General features: G+C 33.9%; 1 protein-coding gene across 50 annotated transcripts in view; it reads right to left on the bottom strand.

The window, feature by feature from the left end:
• Nucleotides 1-18459, bottom strand: part of ZNF280D (zinc finger protein 280D) — a 329643-nt gene that overhangs the window by 115692 nt on the left and 195492 nt on the right. For 30 of the 50 annotated variants that reach the window (XR_014059467.1, XR_014059463.1, XR_014059471.1 and 27 more), the window contains 4 exons: nt 14272-14317; nt 8767-8913; nt 6301-6366; nt 6061-6200 (listed from right to left, as the gene is read on the bottom strand). Coding sequence is in view for 30 of the 50 variants with exons in the window: in XM_081510185.1 (XP_081366311.1) it covers nt 6061-6200; nt 6301-6366; nt 8767-8913; nt 14272-14284 (366 nt within the window). In the remaining 20 variants the exon portion in view is untranslated. The remainder of the gene's footprint in view (nt 1-6060; nt 6201-6300; nt 6367-8766; nt 8914-14271; nt 14318-18459) is intronic. The other 20 variants (XR_014059466.1, XR_014059469.1, XR_014059465.1 and 17 more) reach the window with 1 other exon arrangement.

The following is an 18459-nucleotide window of genomic DNA, read 5'->3' as shown; positions in this document are numbered from 1 at the left end:
GAGAGATAGGAAAGCCTTCCTCAGTGATCAGTGCAAAGAAACAGAGGAAAACAATAGAACAGGAAAGACTAGAGATCTCTTCAAGAAAATTAGAGATACCAAGGGAACTTTTCATGCAAAGATGGCTCAATAAAGGACAGAAATGGTATGGACCTAAAAGAAGCAGAAGATATTAAGAAGAGGTGGCAAGAATATACAGAAGAACTATACAAAAAAGATCTTTATGACCCAGATAACCACGATGGTGTGATCACTCACCTAGAGCCAGACATCCTGGAATGCAAAGTCAAGTGGGCCTTAGAAAGCATCACTACTAACAAAGCTAGTGGAGGTGACGGAATTCCAGTTGAGCTATTTCAAATCCTAAAATATGATGCTGTTAAAGTGCTACACTCAGTATGCCAGCAAATTTAGAAAACTCAGCAATGGCCACAGGACTGGAAAAGGTCAGTTTTCATTCCAATCCCAAAGAAAGGCAATGCCAAAGAGTGTTCAAACTGCCACACAATTGCACTCATCTCACTTTACGCTAGCAAAGTAATGCTCAAACTTCTCCAAGCCAGGCTTCAACAGTACATGAACCATGAACTTCCAGATGTTCTAGCTGGATTTAGAAAAGGCAGAGGAACCAGAGATCAAATTGCCAACATCTGCTGGATCATCAAAAAAGCAAGAGAATTCCAGAAAAACATTTATTTCTGCTTTATTGACTATGCCAAAGCCTTTGACTGTGTGGATCACTACAAACTGTGGAAAATTCTTCAAGAGATGGGAATATCAGACCACCTGACTTGCCTCCTGAGAAATCTGTATGTAGGTCAAGAAGCAACAATTAGAACTGGACGTGGAACAACAGACTGGTTCCAAATCGGGAAAGGACTATGTCCAGGGTGTATATGGTCACCTTGCTTATTTAACTTATATGCAGAGTACATCATGAGAAACGCTGGGCTGGATGAAACACAAGCTGGAATCAAGACTGCCGGGAGAAATATCAATAACCTCAGATATGCAGATGACACCACCCTTATGGCAGAAAATGAAGAACTAAAGAGCCTCTTGATGAAAGTGAAAAAAGAGAATGAAAAAGTTCGCTTAAAACTCAACATTCAAAAACTAAGATCCTGGCATCCGATCCCATTACTTCATGGCAAACAGATGGGGAAACAGTGGAAACAGTGACAGACTTTATTTTGGAGGGCTCCAAAATCACTGCAGATGGTGACTGCAGCCATGAAATTAAAAGTCTCTTGCTCTGTGGAAGAAAAGTTATGATGAACCTAGACAGCATATTAAAAAGCAGACACATTACTTTGTCAACAAAGGTCCGTCTAGTCAAAGCTATGGTTTTTCTAGTAGTCATGTATGGATGTGAGAGTTGGACTATCAAGAAAGCTGAGCGCCGAAGAATTGATGCTTTTGAACTGTGGTGTTGGAGAAGACTCTTGAGTGTCCCTTGGACAGCAAGGAGATCCAACCAATCCATCCTAAAGGAAATCAGTCCTGAATATTCACTGGAAGGACTGATGCTGAAGCTGAAACTCCAATACTTTGGCCACCTGATGCAAAGGACTGACTCATGTGAAAAGACCCCAATGCTGGGAAAGATTGAAGGTGGGAGGAGAAGGGGACGACAGAGGATGAGATGGTTGGATGGCATTACTGACTCAATGGACATGAGTCTGAGTAAACTCCATGAGTTAGTGATGCACAGGAAGGCTTGGCGTGCTGCAGTCCATGGGGTTGTAAAGAATCCATGAGTGACTGAACTGAACTGAAACTAATGTTAGGTGTGGTTACACAAGGTTCCCAATTCAGTCCTACTTATTATTGATGGAGCTGTAATTAGAACTTGGGTCTGTTTAATTACAAAGCCTATGCCCTTAAACTATATTATACTGACTTTTAAAGTACAATACATCCTCACTACCTGAGATTTGAGATACTGAAGTATAAAGATATTACATGAAAAAGTAAAACTACACATATATAGAAAACATGACATAAAATGAAAAACTGCAATATATTTAAAGCAGTGGCTTCTAAAATTCAAAGTTCCCTTACATAGGATTCTCAATTCATTCCAGAGTATATAATATCTCTGTCATCCCTAACACATTAGAATCACATAGAGCGCTTTTTTAAATGTATTATTTCTAACACACATCCACCCGGACCAATTGACAAAATTTTTTTTTTAATTCCCGAAGATGGGGAACCATGAATTGAGGTGTTCTGATTTAAAAACTATGCCTATAGGACTTCCCTGGGGGCTCAACTGTAAAAAATTTGCCTGCCAGTGCAGGAGACATGTGTTCGATCCCTGATCAGTGAAGATTCCACATGTCGTGAAGCAACCGTGCCTGTGCACCAGCACTATTGAGCCTGTGTTCTAGAGCCTGGGAGCTGCAACTACCAAGCCCGTGCCAGAACTACTGGAGCCTGCAGGCCCCAGAGCCTGTGCTCTGCAGGAGAAACTACAGCAATGAGACACCAGCAGAGAATTAGCCCCCTTTCACCACAACTAGAGAAAAGTTAGGGCAGCAATGAAGACCCAGCACTGTGAAAAGTAAATAAAATTATTAGAAAAAACCCAAAAACTATGCCTGCAGATGTAGAATATTTTCAGCTAGAAAAAGCTCCAGTTTCTAACTTTAACACCAAAGATACCACTCCTCACTGTTATTTTTTCTCTCCCTGAGTCCAATGTTGTGAAGATTTTTATATATCAAACTAAATTAAATAATAAAGTTTCTTTTTCTGGTTTTCTATCCCTCAAATGCCAAACAGCTTATAATAAGCATGAGAAACTTACCAAGTTAATTTGATTCTACTAATAACAAAAAATCTTTACATTTTAGGTAGCTTGCCATGTTAGGATCCAAGATTGAGAGTCAGTGGTCTGTGTAAAATTATCTCTCATTTTAGAAATGAAGAAAATGAGGCTGAGAGAGGTTTTGACAATGCTTTAGTTTTAAAAAAGGCAGAATCATCATTCAAGTCTCTTGCTTCAATCTAAGTTTTTTAGACAACTAGTCCTGGGCTCCTATCAGTATTATTATTTCACAATGCTACAGAAAAGATTTGGAGGCAGGGAGGGGAAGGTGTTTGCCTAAAGATACTCTTCTTACTTTTTATGATACATGACCTCTTCAAAACATAATTGGGAGCTGACTTTGTTTAGGCATAGATTTTCCTTTTCATGAAAATAAAATTAAATTTAGTAGGTCCTCTATGAAAGAAACATCTCAAAATATAAAATTTTTGTGGTAACAAATATGTGTAATTTACCTAATAGTAAAATGATACGAAATACAGAAAAAATGGATTGTTCGTAGTAAAAATATTTAGATTCAATTCTGTTTTTGAAATTGAATATTTGTAATAAAATCTATAGGTGCTTCAGTAGTTGTTTCACTTATTGTAAAAATAACAAATATTTTAGGGAAAATTTACTAATTCTGTAAGGCCAATGTCAAAGAGCTTATGACAGCATGAAAAAAATCACTGAGTTAATTCAAGTCCAGTAGCAAAGAATCTTCAAATTTGGGGTAACTTTTTGTTTTAGGACTCTTAAGTCCTTGATTTCAGAACCCCTTCAAATATTTAAAATCAAAAGAGTTTTTATTTAGCTAGGTTATATCTACTGATATTTATCATATTACAGATTAAAATAGAAAATTTCAAAATATTTATTATTTTCATTTTAAATAACAATAATAAACCCATTACAAATTAACATGAATAACATTTTTTAAAAAAATGGCTATCTAGCAAACACAAAAAAATCAGTGGCACTGTTTTATATCTCTGCAAATATCCTTAATGTCTAGATTAATAAAAAAACAGCTATACTCTCATAACTGCTTCTGCTTTCATTCTGTTAAAAGGCTTTGGTTAAAGAATCAAGATACTCTGGTTTCATAAATATTAATAGCTAAAAAAGGGAGTATTTTAATAGCAAATTACAATAAATGTGGATATATTTCTTTGATACAATACCAAAACTCAATAGTCGATATTTTCTTAAAGGTTTGCTGCAAAGTGGAATCTGACTCCCTATTACTGAGCTTTTTGAACTGTTACATTAAAATGTATCATCTTGCACTTTGAATGAATCTTATCCATGCATGATTTTATTACACCATATATTATTTAGAAAATACTGATTTCTTTGAATTATACAATCTTTCAAATGTTGACAGAGTTCATTACACAATATAAAAAAATCATATTTATTAATACTACCAACCATAAGAAAAGACTTGATGTACTGGGAAGCTGTTAAGATCGTGATGACTGATACAAGTTGTTCATAATTCTAATTTTTACTTGATAGCTCAAATTTCATCAGTGGCAAGAAATACTATCAGTTGTTTTCCTTTAGGTGACAAGTGTACTTTATTCAATTTTGAGGAACTGTCTACCAAACAACAAAAAGTGAAGAACTCACTGTGTGTGGCAGACAGACTCTTTAAAGTAGCCACCGTGATCCTCACTCCCTGGAATTCATGTCCTGTGTGATTCCCTCTCTTTGAGTGAAGGCAAGTCATTTGACTTGCTTCTGACAGAGTCGAGCAAAAGTGACAGGATACACATGATTTTTCCTATGTGATTGCATTACATAAGGCTATAATGCCACCCTGCTAAGCATTCTTTCTTCCTTGTGGGCTCTGAAGAAGTAAGAGCCATGTTGGGAAAACTCAACCTGGCAAGAAGCCAACCAAAAGCCAGTAAAATATTGAGACCCTCAATATAACAACCCTTAAGGAACTGAATGCTACCAATAACCTAAGAACTTGGAAACAGACACTTCCTCAGTTGAGCTTCACATCTTGAATGAAGCCTTGAGGAACCCTGAAGCAGAAGATCCAGCTAAGACATGACATGACTCCTAACTCACAAAATATGTGACATAATAGAAGTATGTGGTTTTAAACCACTAAGTTAATAGTAATATACACCATGGTTTCAGTTACCCTTTCAAGTAAAGATGGTCTTCTGGTTAATTTAGCTCAACATTAAATCACACTAGTACTTTTTCCCAAGCTAATCATCATATCTCAGACATAGAAGTATATTATACATACTACCCATTTCATACGTGAAACATTTTAAAAGACATATATTCAAGGGTAGAGAGTTCATAAAATTAATGACATTTTAATATTTCATCAAGGTAACTGAGTATGACTGAAATAATTTTTATTGTTGAGTACACGGTGGTGACTAGTACAAAAACTACTATTCACACTTAACACACCAGCAGTTTACTCACCATCGCTTCTGCAACATCAGTGCAAGTGTCAACACAGTGACAAAAGCAAACACTGCCTTTGTGTTATTTTGACAATACTGTTGATCCAAAACCCATGAAACAGTCTCAGGCTTTCCCAGGGGACTGAAGACTACACTCTGAAAATTTTTACACTAAGGCAATGGATTGAAATCCCAGATCTATCATTTGCCAGCTGTGCCACCTTGAGTGAATTAGTTAAACTATGTGAGCCTCAGTTTCCTCAACTATAAAACAAAAATAATACTGTCTACTTCATAGGAACATTTAAGAATTTAAAGAGATTAATTCATGTGTAGCACAAAACCTTACACATGTTAACAACTCAATATTAACTATTACTTTCTATAAGAGTTAAACTAAACTCAGCTATGAAGGTATGTTTTCAGAATAAAAGGCTACAATAGCCTCTCAGCAATTTTCCCAGTTAAGAACTAAGAACATTTAGCCCAGTTTACAATCTGAAATAGTTTGCCATTATTACTAAATATGCCTTTATTCATGTTTTAATAGCACAGTTTTCAATACTGTAGCCTATTTAAGCACATTATCAGATTTAAAAACAGGCTGGGTAGTTTGCTCCTACAATTATTATTTGGGTACTGGTTAAACTATCATAAAGATGTTGACATTTTCTGGTGCTGATTATGATTCCACTGGATGATTACTCATGGCAATACAGAATTTTCACTATGCATTGTTGACACAGATTAATAATACCCAATATATCCCTGAGCTGACTGTGTAGTTTCAGAAACACTTACAGGTTTAGACAAAGGCTGAACAATAACAGAACTATCTGAAGATCTAGATTCAGGATGAAAATTTACTGGCGAGGCAGCCACTGGATTTGATGTTGGGTTCATGTAATGTTGACTTGTAGGCTTGAATGCAGGAGTAATACCTGTATTTTAAAATTACACAACACATTGAATATATTTCTATATAATCAATGATGTCAAAATACTTCACTTTAAAATAAAAACAGTAAAATACTACTGTACCTCGGCAGAGTGCACCATTCTTTATTCCCCTTGAATATGAGCTGGGGTTTACTCTATTCAAAATATCTATAAAAGATTACATTATTTTAAAACTCATTGTTTGAATGATATATATATATATAGAAATAGAAATCATATGCTGAAAACAACTGAAAAGATTCCTGGAAGGAGTATACAGGTTAACACTACTTTATGAATACAGTTAATTTTAAGCATACATATCTTTATCTACTAAAAATAGTATCTTAATTCTTATAGAATAAGAATAATATTTCTAATTGTAATTCAAAATCCAAACCCAGAACTTAAAGATTAAGTATGACTACCTATAAGTCAAACTTTCTGCATGGCAAAGAAATAGTTCATGTAATTGGCAAAAATATTCCAAAAATATATTCATATACAACTAAAATTGAAGTATATATCTTGCTTTGAGAGATGAAAGGGCTGTACCTACATGCACTCAAGTTCCTATTTACTGAAAATCAAATCCTGTCCAACATCCATATCCAATTTACACCTTTATAAGCCCTGAAGTATCATTATAAGGGACCTCATTGGATTATCTCCACCATTACTCAAGTCCTGAAAGGGAAACTATTAGAGAATGCAGACTAAAGTGAACATATGGTTTACCAGAATATCTTGCAACTTAACGGGCTTCATATATATCACTATACCAGAAGTCAGTCAGGGCCTAATATGACTTTCAGGATCAGTTTAAAGTTTCTAATTGCATGCATGCATGTGAACTCAATAATTTATAGGTTTTTCTATAACCAAACTAAAATTTAGAAGAGTAAGGATTTGCCTAAAATTATTGGTTAGAAAAAGGTAAAAGGACCAACATCAGACCTCATAAAACAATTTCCTCATTTCCCCTCATAATAGAAAGGAACAAGCCTCCATAAAATAATTCTATAGTGTAAAGGGCCATATAAAATAGGACTGTTTTCTGAAAATGGCAATGCAGTGCTCTATACCTAAGTATTACAGATGTCTTAAAGGAGAACAATTTGCTCAAACAACTTGACATCACTTTCATGCATAAACTCAAGATTAAGTATTTATTCAAACCTTCAAAGGACTATTGCTAAAGTACGTTTTGGTGTTTGTATTCTACAATAAAAAAGTTTTTACCTTCCTTTCTGGCAACATATATAAATATTTAGCTCATACTCCATATGTTAAAGTATTTTATGGCTTATACAAAAGCAACAATACAATCATTTAAATTCTGCATCTTTAAGAGTTCAGAAAAGAAATTCTACTGGGGTCAGTCTCCTGACAATTATTTTAAAATTAACATACATTTTCCTATTTGAATATAAAAATCAGTATAAATTCAATTTAAATCTTAATTGTCTTGTTTTCAGTAAGACAACTTGAGTAATGATTTTGCAATATGGTAATATTCCCGTATAAAATAATCATAGCGACTAGAAACAGTAATTAAGAGAATATACAATTAAGTTCCACTATCAGCAACAAGCATGCCACCACGCCTAGTTCAATTTACAATCAAAGTAGCACTCCATTCAGAACCTCTTCAAGTGATTATCAGTCTTCCACAAAAAATGCTATTCAGAATTCCATCAGTTAGCTATTCTCCCTCTGATAAAACTGAAAAAACAAAGTGCGATTCCAAGCTTAGAGGCAATAGAAGAAAGAATCAGGCTTTCAGAAAATTTAAAAGCAGTCTCTTTGTTATACTTTTAAGCACTGATTTTGGTAAAAAAAAACAAAAAACACTAGTTTGCTGGTTATGAGTTTTGGTAAATTCTCCTGACTTAAGCAAACAGAAAACATGTAAATGCAATGGAAAGGGATCTATTTTCTCTTTCTCCCCTGAAATGTGTACATTATTTCTCTGTACTTTCATACATTTTTGGGTAGATGTTTTAACAAGAGCCATTTGTCTTTAACATTATAACAATGTCAAATCCAATGACTCTTAACTGAAATCATTCACTGCCTATACGTTTTGTAGCTACTATAAATGTCACTGCAATGAGGCAGCTGCTTGCATGTGAGAACCCCTATCTAAGACTAACCCAAACATATTTAGTGTATTCTAACATTTTAAGCAAAGCATTCTAAACTCTTCTGTTTCTGGGTTTTAAGTGAGGGGGAAAAAAAAAAAGAAAATGAACAAAAAGATAAACAGGTTACTTGGCTCCACTAAAAATTATGATTTCTATTATGAAAAGACTTCCAATGTCACCAGCTTATCTTAGTCCATTTATTTTTCTCACATCTGATATTTTAACTTCTTAGCTCCTTCCTCAAGTTCCCAATTTTAAAACTCTAATTCTGAAATTCTTACTAATTTCCCACCCAATCTTTCATCCTTAACTCCTTACCAAGGAACAAGGACTTAACTAAATGCATATAAGAGAGTTCACAAGTTTTTCTATTAGAAATGGTATCTTACAAAACTGGGGTTTACTGAAAGTAAATGCTCACTTGAAATTGCTGGTTTTGAACTTGATATCTCTCCAACAAAGATCGGTTCATCATCATCATCATCATCAACCTCTTTTACTTTCTTCTGCCATGGTTCCAACTCTTCTTCTTCACACTCCATAAAGAGCTCTGCCATTTTTGAATTATCTAATTTTCAAAAGAAGAGAAGCAAACCGTATTTTCAAAAAGAAAAATAAATACATTTTTGTAATACATAGTAGGAGATTTAAGATCTACTTCAATAATCCTAATAGCAATTTTTGAGTTGATATTCAAAGTTAGTACATGGCAGCAACAGTGAGAAACTCAGAGTTCACTAAGATTTAAACTAGTAAAATTTAGATAAAGAGATGACTGATAGATAATGGTTGATAGTAGTTATTTACAGTGGACAGAAAATCTGGGAACAAAGTCAGTTTCAGTCATATACCTGGAATATGATTATATCTATGAAAAAGATTGCACTGAACCATTATCTGGGAAAAGAAATGTACTAACAAATGAGAGACAAACTAAGAATAAGAGGCAACAGATGGGAGAGAGAACAGAAAAACTGAACCCAATTCAGGTATGCCAGGTACATAGCAAAGAAGGGATGAGATGCTAGACTAAAATAAAAGAACAAAGTGAGACTTATTCCAATCAGGGAAAATTACACATTTCTTGCCTGAAGAAACAGACCAAAGAACATACAGTAAAATATCACTGTCCTAGAAGTTCTGACCAAGCACAGGAGCATTTTAGTGCCTCAGTGTTAAATATACAGCCAATATGCACCAGAAATTTTAGGAAAACCTCTTGTCTTTCAGACCAAAATCAATAAAACAGAGAAAGAACCCTTAGGAAAAGAGGTAATACAAAAAGCAAGACAAATATTAGAGAAAATATAGTTAGCATCTTAAGAGATATGAGACAAAAAAGGATGTTATAGAAAGTAATGATCAGAAAACAAAATAGGATTTAAAATACAATAGCCAAATTCTTTTCATTCACTTAAAAAAAAAAGTCCTCAGAAGTGAGAAAAAAATTTATACATACACACACACACATAAACAAAACAGAGAATACAAGGTTATTAGAAAATCAATTTAAAGGTACAACACTTAAATTTACAGAAAAAGAATAGAGAGGAAGCAGGGGATAAGTTATCAAAGAAACAATGCAAGAAAATTTCCAAGATCAGAAGACAATAATCTCTGAGCTGAAAGATCCCACTAATGCTCAAAACAACAATCAAGAAAAAAGTTATGCCAGGACATATCATTACCAAATTTCAGAACAAAAAAGATAAAGAGAATATCTTCAGGAGTTGAGAGTTAGGAAACAGAAACAGGTCATATACAAAAGATTAAGAGTAATAAGAACAGAAACTAGAACACAGTAAAACAATTCTTTTAAAATTCTTACCAAAATTATATTTCAATTTAGAAAATCCAAACTTTTCATTTAAGTATAAGAGTAAGGACCAGCAACATCACACAAAATTTTCTTCCCAGACACTCTTTCTCCTGAAGCTACTATAGAATCCACCAAAACAAGAGACTCAGTCAAGAAAGAGGAAGACACAGGATGTAGAAAACATGGCATTCAAAACAGTACAAAGTTCCAGGACAACAGAAGTTCAGTAGGCCTAAAGAACAGCCAGTCTAGACTAACTCCTGAGAACAGTACCTTCAGGAGGAACGTCTCTAGGAGGCCAAAGAAAAGATGATTAAAATATAAATTTTTAGACTACCTGACAGATTTTAACATGTAGAAAATTGAACTGAGAGGTTCTTGAGTGTGTGAGAAGATTTAGCTATAGACATTAATAAAAGTTAGCAAATTAAAAAACATGAAACATATTAATTGCTGGGTACACAAACAAGTAAAAACTGTATCCCCTCACATGCTATTCTATATATAATAGCATATTAATAGCATACTACCATGCTTGTCAGTAAATAGTGTTTATACAGTCATCATAATGAAAATATCAAATACAGATTTAACCAAAAATTGAGATAGTTATATTGGGAGACACTTAGAGGGAAGGAAGGGATAACTGTAAAAAGCAAAAATCCTCATGACAGAATAGCACCAGAAAATGGTTAAAATTGACTACGCAACAGACAGCACAAATATATATGCACACAAGCACTTTTTAAGAAACTGAGGCTAAACTACATAGTCTTTTTAAGTTGTTTGCTTTATTTAAAACCATGTGTATACATTAATTTAAAGTATGAAGGGGAACAGTAAGAGTATCAGAGGAGGGAAGAAAAGAGATACAGTACTAAAGTTCTAAACTAAAGTAATAGCAATGGAGATGGGTACAAGTAATATATAAAAAGGGTATATATATATATGTGTGTGTGTGTATACACGCACACACAAGGGCCAACTCATAGGAAAAGACCCTGATGCTGGGAAAGATTGAGGGCAGAAGAGGGTGACAGAGGATGAGATGGCTGGATGGCATCATCAACACAATGGATGTGAGTTTGAGCAAACTCAGGGAGATAATGAAGGACAGGGAAGCCTGGCATGCTGCAGTCCATGGGGTTGCAAAGAGTTGAACATGACTGAGTGACTGAACAACAAAATGTATGTCTGTCTGTCTGTCTGTATAGGACAAGGGGAGACTTCAAAAGGAAAAAACCTCCAGGGTTCAAAGGTTCTGGCTTAGACAATGATATCATCATGAGTTAAAGGTTGTCACTTCTAAAGGGCATTTTTTACTATAATAAAGCAATGCCATTTCTCTTTTGACTCAAAGTTAAGACAATGTTCTACCACAGTCTTAAAAGATAGTACTAATTGAAACAGTACTTTGGAGATGTCATACACAGGAAATACCTTATTAAAGTAGGTGCCATTCTTTTACAAATTTAAAAGAATTTTCCCTTCTATAAATGTATCTTACAAATCATTTCCTGGGCTTACATTATTTAAATGTTTAGTAGTCCACCTACCAAAAAAAATAAATAAATAAGGCCTTCTCATTTTTCCAAATGTCATGAGTATCATGAAATGATCCCTTTCTTTTCTAAACTATACTGTTTTATTAGCTATACAGAATTCTTCAACTCAAATGATTAAAAATACTACTACAGGTTTAAGGCAAACTGAGCTCCTTGACAGTATATTTTGCTCTACATATAAGATAGGCAGTACAGACATATATAATAATCTAAAACCAGGAAAGTAGGTGAAGTCAAGCAATGCCTAATTTTAAAAGATTAGGGAAATTCACTGTACACTAATATTAAAAATATCACATATTTCCAGTTGGTATATGTTATGAGCTAAACTGTGTTTCTCCAAAATTCATATTCTGAAGTCCTCACCATCAGTACCTCACAATGCATATATATTTGGAGGCAGAATCTTTAAAGAAGTAAGTTAAAGTGAGATTATGAGAGTGGGCGCTAATACATTATGATCATTGTCCATAAGAGAAGGGCAGATCAGGACACATATACATGTACACAGGTAAGACCATTTGAAGATATAGGAAGCAGATGACCATCTATAAGCCAAGGAGAGAGGCCTGAAATATATCCTTCCTTCAAGTCTCTCAAAAATACCTAGATCTTAGATGTCTAGCCTCCAGAATTATGAGAAAATAAGTTTCTATTAAGTCATCTACTCTATAACACTTTGCTATGGTAGACTTATCAAACTCATGCAGAAGACAAAGGTCTTCCACCTCACTCTTTAGCATGGCACTGCCATTGTCAATATATTCAGGATATATTGTAGAGAAATAATTTTTGAAGATACATGACAGCTTTATAATATTTTTAGAAATAATTAGTTTTTGTGTATGCATAAAACAAACATAAGAAAGCCTTCCTAAGTGATCAATGTAAAGAAATAAAGGAAAACAATAGAATGGGAAAGACTAGAGATCTCTTCAAGAAAATTAGAGATACCAAGGGAATATTTCATGCAAAGATGGAAACAATAAAAGACAGAAATGGTATGGACCTAACAGAAGCAGAAGATACTAAGAGGCGGCAAGAACACACAGAAGAACCATACAACCAAAAGGTCTTAATGACCCAGATAACCACGATGGTGAGATCACTCACCTAGAGCCAGATATCCTAGAGTACAAAGTCAAGTGGGCCTTAGAAAGCATCACTACAAACAAAGCTAGTGGAGGTGATGGAATTCCAGCTGAGCTATTTCAAATCCTAATATGATGCTGTTAAAGTGCTGCACTCAATATGCCAACAAATTTGGAAAACTCAGCAATGCCACAGGACTGGAAAGGTCAGTTTTCATTCCCATCCCAAAGAAAGGCAATGCCAAAGAATGTTCAAACTACCACACAATTGCACTCATCTCACACGCTAGCAAAGTAATGCTCAAAATTCTCCAAGCTAGGCTTCAACAGTACATAAACTAAGAAATTCCAGATGTTCAAGCTGGATTTAGAAAAGGCAGAAGAACCAGAGATCAAATTGCCAACATCCACTGGATCATCAAAAAAAGCAAGAGAATTCCAGAAAAATACGTACGTCTACTTCACTGACTACACTAAAGACTTTGACTGTGTGGATCGAAACAAACTGTGGAAAATTCTTCAAGAGAAGGGCATACCAGGCCACCTTACCTGCCTCCTGAGAAATCTGTATGCAGGTCAGGAAGCAACAGTTAGAACCGGACATGGAACAACAGACTGGTTCTAAACTGGGAAAGGAGTACGTCAAGGCTGTATATTGTCTCCCTTCTTATTTAACTTACATGCAGAGTACATCATGTGAAATGCCAGGCTGAAGCACAGCTGGAATCAAAATTGCCAGGAGAAAAATCTGATATGTAGATGACAGATATGTAGATGACACTACCCTTATGGCAGAAAGAACTAAAGAGCCTCTTGATGAAAGTGAAAGAGGAGAGTAAAAAAGCTAGCTTAAAACTCAGTATTAAAAAAAAGATCCTGGCAATCGGTCAGGTGATCTGGTCCCATCACTTCATGGCAAACAGATTGCGCAAACAATGGAAACAGTGACAGACTTTATTTTCTTGGGCTCCAAAATCACTGCAGATGGTGACTGCAGCCATGAAATTAAAAGACGCTTACTTGTCTTGGAAGAAAAGTTACGACCAACCTAGACAGCATATTAAAAAGCAGGAGGATAAGGGGACAACAGAGGATGAGATGGTTGGATGGCATCACCGACTCAATGGACATGAGTTTGAGCAAGCTCCGGGAGTTGGTGATGGACAGGGAAGCCTTGCGTACTGCAGTCCATGGGGTCGCAAAGAGTCGGTCACGACTGAGCGACTGAACTGAACTGAATACTAGTATCTATCCTAGCAACAACACTTACTTTTTGGCTGAAAAGGGTTGCCATCAATTAAGTTGAAGAGTTGATTTTCTGTAAATTGTTATCTAAGTACTGATACATGATATTAGTCAATTTTATGAGTCACTTTAAGTAAAGCCAAATATTGAAACATGAAACTTGAGATTCAGAAATTCTTGGATCTAATTTTGATCTTCAAACTCACCATGTGACTCCATACAAGGCAGCAAGTTATACCTCAGTTTTCTTTACTATAAAATAAAGATAACTAGCATTAAAGTGGATTTCATCAAATACACACATATTTAACTTTTTTTCCTATAAAAAGTTTAATGTTTAAGCTTGATAAGTCTAATATAAACATTTAACTCACTCTACATAATTGGTTCATTCTTGAATGAACCCAAATTTATTAAGTAAAATGGTGATTCTATTGAGCCCTTAATATTTGAACAAGTCTGAAATTACAATATATATAAAGTTTTTTAAGAGCATCCTTCTGTAGAAATGAATAATCACCCCATAGTATACTATTTTAGTAAATCTGAATATTCAGATGCTGACATTAACCTTTAACTGTTACCGAGTCTTCACATTTCAGATATAAATATAATTGTTTCCATAAGAAAACATAATCATAAATCAATTTTAGTTTATGTTTTTCTGGGTTTTCTAATCAATGAACTCAAAAGGAAAAAAATTAGTTGGATATAGTATTTCATCACAGATTACTTCATTCAAATAATAACTACTCAAACTAATCACAGTCATTTTTTCCTACATGTAAAGTAATGGGGCTAAGTTCTAGGGGAAAAACAAAGATAAATAAGTCATAGTACTTGCCTTCAAAAATCCACAACCTATTATGTCTAAAATTCAAAACAAATGTTGCTAAAATAAATTTTCAAAAATTTGAACTGTCTTATTTAAAACAAGAATCTGTTTTCTGGATTCCCACACATACAACAGCATAAATTTTTTTAAAATATACAGATATTTTTTAAAATCTCATGTTTTAGTTATAAAGCAAAAAAGGAAAAAATCAGAAATCTCATGTTTTAGTTATAAAGCAAAAAAGAAAAAAATCAGATAACAGAAACCTAAAATACTGAGATACACAGCTAATACAATCTTCACATTCCTCTTTATTCTCAGGCTGACTAAAGCAAATTTTCCTGCATTTTATTCAATAATTTTCAAGTTATTTGGATTGAATTAGACTGCACAAATAAAATTATTATTTTAATTTCAGAAGCTAATGCTATTAAATGCTTAAAATGCAAGAACAAGAGACTCTAGTGAATATTTATATAATATTAAATGTGAACTAAATTCAGTAAATTTTAATATGAACTACATTCACCAAGTTCTGAGGTTATTCTTTAACTCAGTTATTTGAATAGTTGTAGCCTGCCCCTATACTACTAACATCAGTGGTATGTATAGGTAGATACATACAATCCTTGCTCAGCATTAAGGACCTACTAGTATCAAGAATACAGAATATTCTTTAACAGCCTTAATTACACAGTCTATGAAACTGAAATATAACATTTTTGTTAAGTGATCATAAAAATATCATTTAGCAGAACTTTAAAATTAGTATTCAATTTACAAATATTCAATTAATAAATGACCTGTCCATGTGAACAAGATATCCACTACCATGGACAGAGGAGCCTGGTGGGCTACAGTACATGGGGCTGCAAAGAGTCTGACACAACTGAGTGACAGAGTATGCACGCATGACTGTAAAGATGACTTTAAGATGATCAACTTTAAAGGCCTGAGGATCATAGTAGCTATTTAGGAATCTCCAATGATACACCAGCAAAGACACTAAAAAGTTGGTAATTAGAATTGCAATTTCAGCCAAAAGCTGCACTGTGTAATATAGTAGCTACTAGCCACATGTGACTATTTAACTAAAACTAAATAAAATTTAAAATTCAGTTCCTCAGTTTCACCAACCACACTGCAAATGCTCATCAAAGCCACAAACAGCTGGTGGCTACTGCATTGTAAAGTGCAGCTACAGAACATTTCTACTGGACAACGCTAGTCTAAAGAGTCACTGCCATATTTCATTCTGATCAATATACACTTTCATGGATTCCTTAGGCATGTCAGCCTCTGGAGCAGGCCAAACTATCAAAGTAAAAATCTCTTAAGTCACTACTTCACAATTTTGGTGGTAAGCCAGAGAATTCTATGAAGGCTAAATTATCTACCACTGAAATGAAATATCCAACAAAGATACGCAGTGGAAATCTCAAAGCTCCTACAGCTTCTACAGCTCAGACTTGGCTCCAAAACAGCTAGAAAAAGAGAATACACTACACTTCAGCTACTGACTGAGGTAGAAATTTCATGACCATGTTTAATACACTTATTTCCAAATGAATTTCAAGTAAATGACTTATAAGACTTTTTAGATTATATCACTGTCTTTTGGAGACTGCTTGCATAAATAATTATAATTCCTGTTTTGTTAATTTTCATTTCAGATTTTATATATCTAAAATTAAACTGTATCTTAAGGATTTTTCCTACAAAAATTTTAAGTCAAAAGAAATGTGAGGTTTAAATTTTTAACTGTTTGAAAATTTTACTTTTAGCCACTGATAAATATCACCTGATGTGATGTCACTGTTAAATAATAAAGGTAATGAATTTAGTCCTACATACTCTCTGAAAAAGGAAAAATTAAGCCATTCCACAAACCACAGCTGTAGATCTACACATAAAAAGAGGACTAGGCTAGAAGCCAGAAGAACCAAGTTATAGCCCCAACACTACCACAACCTTCAGTCTAGTCACCTCACGATTCTGGGTCTCAGCTCTCAGTTCAACTGAACAATCTCTATGGTTAAATTCAGCTTTTTATACTTTACTGTATACTTTAAATATTTACTAATTATGAAATAGTAAAACTCGGTGGAGAACAACAGGTTCAAACTCTGACTCAACCACTTATTAGCTTTATGACCTTGGCTAAGTTAGTAATCTCTGTACCCTGCCTACACACACACAAATTTATGTATATATGAATATATACGCATATATGTATTTATTTCACAGAGTTATGATGAAGATTAAATGAAATAATAAACACAAAGCACATAGCTCAGAGCCAGGCACACATAAATCGCTGAATAAGTCTTAACCACGTTTAAATCTCATTTTAAAGAACTATAAGAACAGATCACAATTTCATTATTACACTGCAATTTATAAGCTATCATTTGCACATTTAGAAATCACTTTGTCATACACAATCTTCACTACAGTAGTATTCCTCACAAAAGTTTAGCTTTTATAAAGCTAAATAAACATTCTGGAATGTGGCAGCCAAATCTATCCTGTGATACTTTCATCTTTAAAAAAATAAAGCATTTATAAACTAGTTAAAACACTTATTAACATAAAAAATGCTAAACCGTCATACACATATAACACACACCTATGATTTATCAACACTGCTAAATTTGATTTGTCACTTTTCTTCTCTCACAAATTTCCCCCCAAAATCAAGCATTCACATCATTTCACTGACTTCAAAGCTTTGGTTTATGTTCTATTTCATTTTACACATAGTTCTTTAGTCTTTGTCATTAACGGCATACTGAAATGGAGGTCTGTAATTTTAGAATTCTAATCCCAAATGAACAAACAGAGCTTTAAGCAGTCAAAGTGGATTCTTAACTATGAATAACAATCTAGTATTTCCAACCCTTGTTTCATGATCTCTCAAGAATTTTCAACTATTTCAAGAAGATACTAGAAAATTAATCTACTGTTTATTTTCTTAGAACCATACAGTCTTTTGAGGAAGAAGAATCATGTTTAAAACTCAGCTTAACATCCATCACCTATTGATTCTATCATGGAAATTAATTTTAACATGATTAGAAAAGCAGAGAATTATTATGTCTAATTTGGCATTCTAAGACAAGTCACACAGAAACCTTAAATCATAAGCAATAAACCTGTATATAATTGAGAGACCCACAAAAATTTGGTTTCATAAATTCAGGTACTTACATAAGAAATTTTATAAATAAACTTACTATAATTTTATTTAAAAACATTAAGCAGACAACATCTTAAATTAGTATTTCCTCCTTTTATGACTTTGTTAGAAAGCTAAACATCTATCTTTTTCAGAATCAGTCTAGTTGTTACTGTTAAAAACCAGACTTATTCTTGAAAAGTGTACATTCCAACCAAACAAAACACACAACTGAAAACATCTGACCAGTAGCAGCTAAAATACTGCGGACAAAATATTGAGGGATCACAGAAACTCGAAAAAATATTTCATCAAATCTCATCCGATTTCTGAAACACTCTAATTTTTATCTGAATTTTTATTCTGGAATTAGTCACTTCA

The sequence above is a fragment of the Giraffa tippelskirchi genome, chromosome 7 (assembly GCF_054371585.1).
Source record: "Giraffa tippelskirchi isolate mGirTip1 chromosome 7, T2T-mGirTip1v1.2.pri, whole genome shotgun sequence".
Classification (NCBI taxonomy): Eukaryota; Metazoa; Chordata; class Mammalia; order Artiodactyla; family Giraffidae; genus Giraffa; species Giraffa tippelskirchi.
Note: the sequence above shows the minus strand (reverse complement) of the source record. Positions and strands in the feature narration are given on the sequence as shown.